This window comes from Tachypleus tridentatus, chromosome 4 (genome assembly GCF_004210375.1).
Source record: "Tachypleus tridentatus isolate NWPU-2018 chromosome 4, ASM421037v1, whole genome shotgun sequence".
Lineage (NCBI taxonomy): Eukaryota > Metazoa > Arthropoda > Merostomata > Xiphosura > Limulidae > Tachypleus > Tachypleus tridentatus.
Window position 1 is genome coordinate 80,857,829 of NC_134828.1, and position 12,653 is coordinate 80,870,481.

Below are 12,653 nucleotides of genomic sequence, written 5' to 3' on the forward strand. Positions count from 1 at the left end.
CACTTGGCATCCAATATGCCATTATAGTAATGTGCAAAATTAGCTATACATGTGCTTAAATTTTTACTAAAGCACACACTTAAAAGTTCTAAGAAATATCCACTCATAATTTAGAACTCTTTCATTTGTGTGGGACTGTTTTACAACTTGCACAACAATATACATTCTGTGACATTCATGTAAAACATGCCATGTATTACAAAGAAAAGAATACTGAATAAGTAAGACAGTTCATCTATTTGGTAGGTTGTCACATTTATTTTTCAATGTAGGGAAGTATTTGCCACTATATATATGTTTGATATTTTTCAACTCAATGGTTTACAGCTTTTATAAACTGCTTATGTAAGAAATTGTGTATTTTTAGTTATGCTAAATTGTTTACATGATTTTCAATATATCAAACAAAATATTCTTACTTTAAGTGTTTCATTTTTTAATTTTTATTTCAAATTAAAAATGCTAAAATCATAGGATTAAAAATTAGAATGAAATGTGAATATTTTTTTAAATTAATGTAATAGTATCTTCAGCAACTTCATGTTTTCTTTGTAGTTTTCCATATTATAGGAATGATTATGGCAATATGGAAAGAATACAAAGATGGGTTAAAAGACTGATAATGGATTCTAAGATATTTGAGAAATAAAAACTGACTTGTTTTCCCATCGTACAAAAATTAGGTATTTAAAGAAAAATGGTTACAGTTTATAGAAGCCTCAATAATTTCACTGTGAATATTGGAATGGAAAAATTATTATTGCAAACATGAATATTAATGAGTGTTGAGAATAAGTTTTTTGAAATTCTAATCTAGCCTTGTTCTTTGACAAAGATTTATTTCTTTGTGCAGTAACTTGCCTGTTGATTTAGTGTGTGCTGTTAGTATATTAAATTTATCTGTTCTTTCTTGGTTCTATATTGTGATAAGTAAGAGTACATATACTTTGATTTGGTCATTTTTGGTCTAAAGTCGCAACCCTGATGGTCTGAATTACCTTCAGTCATATTGCTTACTTTTATATTCTTACATTAACATAAAAGCTCCACTTTTTGATTGGGACGGCATTATTAGCTGCACTTTTGTGAATAAAATGAAACATTAATAGGTAAAATGACTGTTACCATGGTTTTTTTCTTACATTATTCAAACTTCTGTATACCTAAGTTTGTATAATCATTTGTATTCAGACACTACTGTTGTGTTTACTTTTATTAGGTTGTTTTATACATTCTGTTGTACATATGCATAATTTAAGCATAACTGAAAGGCTTGCAAATTTCTATATTTCTTTTTGTTTTGTTTTTAATTTATACTCAAATAATGTAGCAACAAACAATCATTATGAAACCATAGTTTCATACACCTTTGGGGTTTATTTGAAAATTGTTATTCTTTCCATAAGAAGGCATACCTACAAAGTCTATTAACAAGATAGAATTATGTGGTGTAAATTATTTTAAATTCCATCCTGTTTGTAAACTCAGGAATATCTACTTTCAAGTATTCCTTTTCACTTGCTTCCTGAACCTTATGTGGAAAAATGTTTTGAGTGCAGTTTTGTTAAAGCCATAATTTTAAAAGATCAGCAACAAGTATCATAAAAAATGTATTAACTTCAGGCACACAAAATGTTACTTCACAAAATATCTGTGCTGTTAATGTTATGAAAATATTATCAATATTTTATTTAGTTACTTCATGCACCAGCAAAATGTCCTGAACTTTTAACACATAGCATCATACCAATGCACTTTGAAATTGGTTCATATTGTAAATACAGAATTAAAAACTACTTTTTTATGATGTCTTATTTGTTAAAGGCATTATAATAGTTCTTTGTTTATATTGTTCTGATTTAACATTCTTCTTCATCTAAAATATTTTTTTCACAATTATTTTAAATGAAAAAGGGAATTATTGATAAGTTAAGAAGGTATAAACATATTTTTGAAGTATTATGAACAGCAGTATCAACCTATTAATGTAACATTTAACTTTATTATAATTTTGTAGGTATGCACTAATTGTATAATTTAATTTTTTAAAGAATGTATACAAATTATTACAATTTTAAGCTTTGTGTATCAATGACTATTTTATTGTTTTAAGAAAACATGAGTCATTTAATAAACAAGCATATTGTTTTTTTATTTTCTTTCAGCGTTGGCTTAGTATAGCAGCTACTTCATAAAAAAATGTTTTATGCACACTTTGTATTGGCAAAAAAGGGCCCTTTAGCCCGTATCTGGTTGGCTGCTCATTGGGACAAAAAGTTAACCAAAGCCCATGTTTTCGAAACTAATATAGAGAGCAGTGTTGAAGGTATTTTGCAGCCTAAGGTAAGTTGGTAAATAGTTAAAGAAGTAAATTATAATATGCTCATGCAAAACCACCTTTTTTATACATTAATAATATGCTAATACTATGTAAAAAATTTTTAGTGTTGAACAAATTTGCCTCATGGCTATATTTGAATGGGATACTGTTGTATTTTTCTGTATGGTTATTAAATATAGTTTTACTGAATAACATATTTTGTTTAATTCAATATAGTATATTCCTGTATTATTGGTTTAAAATGTCGCATGATGTTTAAAATGTAGCATACACTGATACTTGTTAAATATTATAATTCATTTTATTACAGTCAAGTAACCCAAGTGCTAAAGTGCTATCTGAAGGGAGGTCAGACTATTGTGTTTTTATAACATGCCTATTACATGTGGCATTTACAAACTTTCTAAGTAATAAATGTATGTTGAGGACAGTGTTCCTTTTCTAAACGTATTTGTGGATTTGACTTTCTCAGGTTTATTTGTTACTTTCTCTATCTCCCATGTCTTTTGATTCTTCCTACATGACTTTCATATTGAGGTTTATTTGGACTTTTCACCTCCTCCAAGTACAAGTTCATGAAATAAGTAACAACATTCAACATTTAAAAATGTACAATGATTTATTGTGTAAGTTTTCTTATGTTCTATCAATAACTCCCTCTTTTCATATCCAGTCAGCTCAGGCTGTGTAGGGGTACTTCTTTTCTGTACATAGACATTTACAGCCAACTGATAGGTTATTCAAGTTTTGACTCAAGTTTTTCTCTTCTCTTCTTATCTGTTTCTCATGTGTCCTCTTTTCCTGTTTGATTGCCTTGTCTGCACATCATTTCCTTAGTTTTGTTCACTGGGATTTAGTATACCATCTTTGAGCTTTCTCCTTTGGTAATACCTTCCTTCAACAGAGATGTAGGAGTATTTGCCTGTTATATATACAGTCACAACTTCCTTTCAATTGTTATATAAATGACTACATCTTCCTTGCCCCTTTCAGGAGCTCTCATTTTCAGCCACATCACTTTTCCTTCAAGAGACAGCTCATCTGGATTGACTGGTTTAATTTGCCAAGTCATTTCTGATTCTGATTCAATACTTGTCCACCTTGGGTCCTTTGTCAATTCTCTGTTATTCTATACTTCTGCATGAGATTCTATTTTTGGGACTCTTGCATCCTTGGAACATCTTGCTCCTCTAGGCTTGGCTCATATGAAGCATATTCAGTTGAATTTGTGCACCCAGTGGAATATTTCTCATGGTTTTTTGTACTCTAGTGTGATGCTGCAACCTTCTGTTTTTAAGGACCTGTTTTGGTGGCTGGATCTTGCCAGTACTATGGCCAGCATCCCATTACCCCCCTCCCAATCCATATTTCTTGCTCTTCACTAACACATCTCTTATGGGTTGGGCCACACCTCTGAACAACTCCACAGCCTCATGGATTTGGTCTTCTGTGGATTATACCTTCCCTGTTAATGTTCTGTATTGCCACCTTTTGGGCATGTTACTATTTCCTATCTTATTCTGTAGATCATTTGGTTATGATCCATTCTAATAATTATCAAGGTAGAACTCGCTCCAGGGATATTGCAGTTGTATGTTGGACTTTTTGTTTTAGTCTCTCATTATGTTCATCTGACAACATGTCATGTTCCAGTAACTGTCAATTTGGTGGCAGTTCAGCTCTCTTTACTGGATAGAATTTATCCTTTGGGATGGTCACTACATTCTCAGGTTTTTCACTTAATTTTTTCACAGATGAGTACATCAGTGATAAATACCTTTATCACTACTCTTACTATCAAACTCCCCATATTCTGGTTCCCAGTACCTCACTCATCAGCTTTGACTGTGGGTGCTCTTAACCAGAACTGGTATAACCTATTTTTGTATGTTTACCCTTTTCTTTGTGTTCTCTCACCTGTCTTGGTTGTGATTTACAAAACTCCTTGTCAGATCCTGTTGGTAGCATCTTTTTGGCTGACTTAATTTTGGTTTCCTCTTCTCATTGATTGGCATCCAGAACACAGTTACCTCTGCCATCATTTTGGTTATTTTTGCTCCAAATGCTTTTTCACCTTGGAGTGTTGTTCCTTTATCTTCACACATAGGATTTGTTCAATCCCTTGCTTGCTGGTTAGATTTCTGAATTTGTAGCCCTTATATTATACTATTCTTGTTGCCTTTCTTATCTTTCTTTCTGTAAGTAAAAGCAGCATGTTGTTTGCTGCTGGCTTAACTGCTACTCTCTACCACCAGAGCATTCTATTGTTCCATACCTTACTGTTGCTTGTCCTTCTTTACCCAGTTGTTTGAGCAAGGCTTGTTTGTTTTTAACATCACAACATACCAGACAATCTCATAACTACCTTTTGCAGTTTTTGCTATGGCTCCATTTTTGCTTTTCATGTTCTTTCACTTTGTTCTAGTCTTTTCTCATTCATTGAACCCTCATCCTTCTCTTTCCCTGACTACAACCATATTATGGTTCTGCATGCTCTATATAGACCCCATTTGAACCCTTGGCCATTTGCTCCTTATGCAGTTTTTCTCTTAAGATCTATTTCTTTGTATTCTTGCTTGTGCTCTATGCAGATGTGATCTTTATGTATTGAATGCCTCCCATACTTTGTTCCACAGATATTCCTTGACCACTTGTTTTTTCATAAGACTTAGGTGGTTTGGAGATAATATATTGTCTCCAATATTTCTTAGATTTATCTTTGCCCTCTGCAAATTGTACTAACCCTGATCACCTTTTGTGTCCATTTCCAGTGATCGTTGTTACTTGGTACATATTGCTGTATTTTGGGTTCTAGCAGTCATTTATTTTTCCCATTAGAACCCTCTTTTTCCAGGGATATCTCTTCCTTTACACTTACCTTATGGATTCATCAGCTCATCCAGATATCATTTATTCTTCCATGGATGAAAATACTCCCAGGCTATATAACATTTCACCACATCAAACCTTCCACTTAACTCATCTCTGACCTCATAATTTTGAAGACTCTTGGACAAGATCCTTCGAAGTGGAATAAGGATTATGCCCTATTCCTCATTTCCATTATTTCTGCCATCTGCCAGCTTCATTTCCCTCCATTTGCCATTGTCCAGTTTACTCATCATTTTTGATGAGTAAAGGTATCATTTTTCTTTCCTTATCTGTTTGTAATATACTTCCATTTCTTTTTCCAAAACCTACCTGATGGACTGTGTTAACTGATAGGGTATACTTACTTTTTTAAATCTGCATAAAATTAGAAGTAATGAAAAACACTAAATTCAAAAGTGTCCAATGTTGAGATGAGGTTTTCAGCAAGACCACTGTGGTGATACATGTGTGTGTTTCAATGTTCACTCTGGACCATGTTTTTTTCAAACTATGCTCCGCGAAGCCTTTAGGTGCCACGAGGAAATTTTAGAATATTAATATTTTTCTAAAACTATAAAATTGAATCAGAATACGCTGTACAAAAAAGAAAAATATATCATTAATATAACTCATTTATCTCGTATTGGGTCTTTTAATATTTTATTCTGCTAAGACAATTTTATTTAACTTAGGGGAAGTTCTTGCCTTGAAAGTGTTAATACGATCTCATTGAACTTCAACAGTGGCACCACTGGTTGCTAGTAGATATGGCACCATCTCAAGATTGCATGTTTCATTGGAGATATAAGATAGCTCAGTAATTTTCATATGAAACATCGGTCAATTCTGGGTAGTGATGCCAACCATCTCTTAAAAGTAAGATCTGGATTAACAGCTAAATTAAGCAGGTATTCTGGATGTATTTTACCTAGTGATATAGTTCCTGCCCACAGACTACAATTAGGAAAGAAACTAGCCAAAAAGCCCATCTTTTCTACTACTTTTAGTTTGTTCTGTTTAATGTAATTTTGTGTTTTTAATACAACTAATTTAACATGTGATGTAGTTTGATAGCTGTTATTTTAGCAGTTACTGATTTGAATGTTTTATTGGTTTAAATGTTGACAAAATCTGTCTATGAGTTACCTTTTTTTTTGTGGCTTCTTATTGGTTTGGCAACATTTTCTTTGTGCAAGCATTGCTTTAAGATTATGCTTTTAACTCATCAGGTCAAAATGGCTTTACGAACATCAGGCCATCTTCTGTTGGGAATTGTTCGAATTTACTCGAGAAAAGCTAAATACCTTCTAGCTGACTGCAATGAGGCTTTCATCAAGATAAAAATGGCTTTCCGACCAGGAATAGTAGATCTACCAGAGGAAAATAGAGAAGCAGCTGTGGCTACCATCACTTTGCCAGAAGTTTTTCATGACTTTGACACAGTTCCAGATATCAAGTAATTTTTTTATGCATCTTAGAACTTATGTAATTAAACTGAGAAATGACACAACAGTGTGTTAAACATTTGTTAATTTACATCTAACCAACATCTTGAATAAACGGATCTTATTTGAAATACAAAATTATATATCGTGTTTAGGTTTCTGAACTATTTGTTAAATATAAATATAATGTTATTCTTTTTACAGCAATTTAGGCATGGAAACACCAGTGACTTTAAATCAAAGCCGAGCAGAAGACATAACACTTAAGGAAGATTATGGGACTCTTAATCTCATGGCTGATGATGGATTTGGTGAGTTTGGTATGAACATTACTTTACTTTATCACATTTGACCATTTTCCAATAACAGCATAACTAAATTCTTGTTTAGTAGGTTGTTCTGTGTGTGTAAGAAATATGTTGGGTCAAGTTATATGTTATATGACATATTATAGTTTAGTAGCATAAGTTATTCACTACAGGTATGTAGTAATAGATGCATAAACTCATTTTGTGGCTCTGTACGTATAGTGTATATATTTTTATTTAATAGAATGAACACCTGAAAACAGAAGTCTAGTGTCATTTACAGGCCTGTAGCCCCTTTTTTTTGCTTTCATTTTCATCAACTTGTACATCCAAAGTCTTCTTTCTGTCATTCTATTTTCAGAAAAAAAATATTACTTTTAAGACAATAACTTGAGTTTTCCTCAAGTCATTAATAAAATGTCATTAATAGTTAGTCATACTCTTTTGTTTACTGTTTAAGTTAACATTGCAGAAGTAACATTTCATACAGAAAGAAAAAAAGAAAGGAAATAATAATATTTTTAATGAGCCAGAATATGATTACCTCCAGATTATTTTGTTCTTATTCACCAGGTGATATGGGTTTCGATGATCCTGAATTGGCTCGAGATGCAACAAACATTGATGAAGGTTTTGATCATGCTAGTCTGCTATTAGGAGAAGACAGAAACAAAGATAAACCTGAAGAAACAATACACGAATCTCATGAAGTTAGCCAGCAAGGTCCTTCTAATTCTAAGTCCAATTTTTCCATTGATGCTCCTCTGAAAGACGATGGATTTGGAGGAACAGTTGGAGAAGGATTGCTTGGTAAGGTTTTTATTTATAAAGTACAGAAACACTGTATTAAGATTATTGTTTTGGGAAAAAAAGAAGAAATGGAGAAAGTTTACTGAAGAGCATTTTTTTTATTGTAATAACTTAGAATATCGTTTGAAAGAATTGGTAAAGAAATTATCAGTTGCTTTTAAAATAGGTTTATTTATAGTACCACTGTGTATGTGAATGTGTACAATGTATGGAAAAAATATTGGAAAAAGACTTGTTGAGAAGGAATTGATTATTATACAGTTCATTAATAAGGGATGTAATATTGTTGTAACATGTTCAATTGTTGGGGAGGTTCTTTTGAATTATTCAGTAAAAATAACTTCAAGTTCAATCCACATAACAATAATGAATTACATTATTTATTCAGAAAATTTTCTTACTGCCATGTTTGTTTGAAGGCCTGATTTCAAATATAAAACTCAACCAAAGAAACTCCAAAACTACTGTAGGTCTACTACATTAATGATATTTAACAAAAACTATGATCCAGTACTTTGTTTCCTCTCACATGATATTCGTCCTTGATTTGTGTTTCCCTCCATATGCTCAATTTTTACTCTTCACTAGCATTGAAGCTCCCATCTAACATCAGGTGTTTACATATTGTATAGCTGCATTGTAGCACACAACAGCCCTCCACCAATATGAGTGTGACACAAACTTCTAGTGCAGCTGACACCCTTTGTACTGTAAAGCACAATCATCAGTTCTCAATTTGACATTCTTGTGTAATAACATGTTTTTTTAGCTCATGAGCTTTTTAGATGTAGGCGTTTTTCAGTGGAAGTAACTACAAAGGCATTGTATCACAAGTGTCAACAGCTATCAGTTTGTCTGACTCAAATATCATAACTTTATTTACACCAACTTACTCAAGTATGTTGGTGTTGGGTTTATCTTTGTCTCTTGGAAGAGATGAGGGTTTTTGTGTGACAGGTGGTAGAATCTTTCATGCAGCTTGGGCTTTCTTTTGTCCCTGGCATACCTCCACCTGTTCCTAATTTGTGACGAAATAGATTTTTCCACATTTTCTCCCCATTTACCTTTGCTACATTTTATACTAATGCTGTCTTAATTCTACCTTATCCTTTTTTCATGATTTCAAAACTGTTAAAGCTTTTTGTTCAGATCTGGGAGTCAGATCCTCTGTCATTTGTTTATTTTTCTTAGGTTTACGCTCTTCTACTTTTGTCTTACTCACAACCCTTTACCAAAGTAATCTGCTATATCCCTTTGGATTTTTTGACAAATGCTCATTGGCTTATCTTTTTTTTTTTCAGTCGCATTTTGATCATCTCAGCATTTTCACTTCTTATTTGGTTAATCATTTGCTACAGTTGGTTGGGGAATGATATCCTTATTACTCAGTTGCTTTTGCCTCTCTAATATCTCATATGCCTTCTTCTGGTTTCTTTTGTATGTCTATATGATTTTACTGGTATGCTTGTATCTGTGGTGTCATTTGTTGGAGCTGCATGCCATTGTTTAGCCTTATCCTTACTGGTTTACCATCTCCCCACTCCTCTCCTTCCTCTTCTCTCTCTCTCTCAACTTCCCATTCCTCTTCCCATCTGTCCTTTCACCACTGGTAGATTTCATCATTGTCAATCTTTGCAATGACTGTTTTATAGGCTAAGGGTCAGTAATGCCTGCTTTGTTGGGTTTATGATCCTTTTCCTTCTGTTTGTGGTTAATTGTTGAGTACTAGGGTTTCTACCAGAGTGTATTTGCCTTTGTTTTTTCTGCTTCTTCTTCAATGTCTCCTGGTGTCATTGTTGTACATCTTCCAAGGGGTCTTGTCTCTTGCTAGAGTTGGTCTTAATGACTTCAGTAGCTATTAGATGGTTTTCTCATTCTTTTCCAGGTTTATTTTTCCATCTTTTTGCGGTTCTGTGGGAATCTGAACATGAATGTTGAGCCTTACATCTTTCATGTTTCAGTCAGTTTCTTATATTCCCTTATTTTTCCATGGAAAAATTTCTTATCTTACAATGTTCTTTTACCCCAGACATTGGAATGATTCAGTTGGACATCTTAGATGCTTCTTTTCTCATTTGATTCTGTTCCAACAAGCTTCCTACAACCATCCTCTTCTTCTCTTTTTGGAATTAGTGCATGAAAGTCAGTTGATTCATCTTGAAGAAGTTGCACCTTATACCCATTTCATTTCACATTCATTTGAGGGATTCTTTTCAATCATATGTCTATGGGATCCAACCTTCTTCCCTTCTTTGGAGGGAGATGGAGTGATTGGTTTTTCATGCCAAATCTTTACCTTCTCTCACTGTATGGGATATGCTATTTCTTTTGGAGACTTCAGCTTCCAAGGAATCCCCTATTCCCTTGGGCCATGCTTATTTGTAATGTGTACAGTAGGCTGCACATTCTCTGGATTTTTGCTTGGGATCCCTTGTTCTTAACCATTCTCTTTCTTTCTTCCTTGCTTAAATACTTCACCTGGTGACTTAATAAAACTACTCCTATAGTAAGTATTCCTTCTCAACTCATCCAGGTCTCCTTCTGTTTCTATTTGCTACCTGGACGAGAGGGGGGCTATGTCTTGACCCTCATATTAATTTGGGTCACTAGTTCATGATATATCAATTTTTCCAATTTGTCTCTTAGAACGTTTTTGTAATATATCAAACTTTGGACTTTTCTTTTATAAGGATGACTCGTAGATAATAAATACAGTAAACTCTGTTGTTGTTTCCTTTATCAGACACCAGGGGATACTTTGTCTCACTCTTCCTGTTTACCCACTATTGTCCTCCTTTACTGGGCCTATTCTATATAAGAATATCTAGTAGCCTGTTGTTGTTTTTTTGTGGGTGCTCCGAGTGATGTCGTGGATCATCTCTTGAGACTTGCCACTACACTACCTATGGATTGATTCCTTGTTCCTATGATGTTCTTGGACGTGAAATGAAGATGGATGGGTTCTTCCTTATACTGTGGATTGGGCAACAGTACCCAATGTGTCTTGGTTTTGAAATGGCGTTGATCTACTGATTATGATCTGATGCAGTCTAGCCAGACTACACCATCCTATAACTGATTGTACTGGAATATGTTTTGCCTGATTTTGCAACACATTATCTTTATAATAGGCAAAAATGTATGCCTGGGACAGATAGGGTGTTGTCTTCCAAGAGTGTGATGCTGTACCTTAGGGTATTTCACTCCTTGGAGTTTTTTTGGTCAACTTCTAAAAAAGTGTTCGTTTAGATAACTTTTGCACAAGTTCTTTGACTTTCTCAATGTGAGATTCTTGGTATTATGTTAGCGGAGGTAAGGTATTGGGTCAGAAGGTAACATTTTACTACACTGCAAAATGCATTTCCGATAGATATTTCCATTAATCTCGAGGTTATAGTTATGCTCTACAGTATAGAGAGTGTCAACAGCACAAGGAGGGTATGTTGTTGGTTGCACTCATATTGTTGATCATTTGCTGGCTGGATGTCAGTTCCCAGGTTATTTGGTGTTGAATCAGCATAGAACCAGCCAAAATAAGTTTTATTTTCTTCTCCTTCTCTCACTGTTGTACTTACAAAGATGATCACAGTAGACAGCCTTTGACTTGGACTGCCTTTTTTTGGATTCTGTAAATTGTCTGTTTTCAGTACAGTAGAGATTGTTCAGACATTCTATATTACCTTGATGAAATACAATCTAATCAGCATTACCTCAACTTTTGATGTTATCACTGGTTGATTTAAGTTTTTCCCATGTACAGTTATGTATAACATCTTGTCACATGTTAAAATTTCAAATATATAGAAACAGAATTATATGATATTCAAACTAATAAGGATATCTAAAGATTTGAATATAGAATTAGATAAATAGTGATATGTAGCAGGTTTATGGCATTTGCCATCAATCTTGATCTACGTCATATTTTGTTTTTCATATATATTTTAATATACACACAAGGACACAAGAAACAACAAAGGTTACTATAAATGATGATACACATAAAACTTTCACAAACTCACAAACACTATTCAGTCCTTTATCTGACCCGAAAATTCTTCAGTATCTTGTCAAATATACACAATGATCAGATAAATTCCAAGTGATTGTAGGTAGTGATATCCAGAGTCCTAAAATGTTTTCACATTAAGCAAGAGTCATAAAATGTTTTCATAGAAAGCACAAATGCCCAAATTAAATCCTCTGAATTTCAATGGCCTCCAGTATTCAAAACTTGTGAACATTCCTGGTTATGTATCCAAAGTAACTGATTGATAAGTGTTATTTCAGTTGAAAGTGTAGCTTCTGACGTTGCTAAACATAATAATATTATGAAGCTATATTTGAGTAGCATCTTATTCTTCACTGGTAGAATACCTGACTTATCTTATATTTCTAAGGGTATATCAGACATTCAAAGTCTTATGTTCTTTAATATTATCATGTAACAACAGAATAAACTTAATAATGATTGATAACACTTCTGGTTGACTGTTGTCTACCCTATACCATAATTTGACATGAAAATGTTATTGAATATTAGGCTCTTTGAATAATTATTTTTTTAATTCATTTAATATGAAACTACTTTTCTTATTATCTTCTGTACCACATAACAATTAAAATATGTTTGCAAACATAGAAATATTGATGATTCATAAATTCTAGAATTTTCAAAATTATTATGGAATAAACATGAAATTTGAAATATAGATTCAGTATAACCACAGCATAGGTTATGTAAGTGTCTAAATATATATTACATTTAAATAAACACTGTCATTAAAAAATGAGAACTTGACACTAAATCTGTCTCAATTTTTATTTCTTAGATCCATGAGAGCTTTTCCAACTGTAAATCTCTCAAGATATGCTGGA

The 12,653-nt window shown here is 33.2% G+C and overlaps 1 protein-coding gene across 4 annotated transcripts in view; it reads left to right on the forward strand.

Moving 5' to 3' along the window:
- LOC143249534 (double-strand-break repair protein rad21 homolog) overlaps window positions 1–12,653 on the forward strand; it is a 45,428-nt gene that overhangs the window by 4,772 nt on the left and 28,003 nt on the right. For 3 of the 4 annotated variants that reach the window (XM_076499553.1, XM_076499555.1, XM_076499554.1), the window contains exons 2-5: window positions 2,166–2,343; window positions 6,442–6,668; window positions 6,862–6,977; window positions 7,539–7,775. In XM_076499553.1, coding sequence (XP_076355668.1) covers window positions 2,200–2,343; window positions 6,442–6,668; window positions 6,862–6,977; window positions 7,539–7,775 — 724 coding nt within the window. In that variant the 5' untranslated portion in view covers window positions 2,166–2,199. The remainder of the gene's footprint in view (window positions 1–2,165; window positions 2,344–6,441; window positions 6,669–6,861; window positions 6,978–7,538; window positions 7,776–12,653) is intronic. The other variant, XM_076499556.1, reaches the window with a different exon arrangement.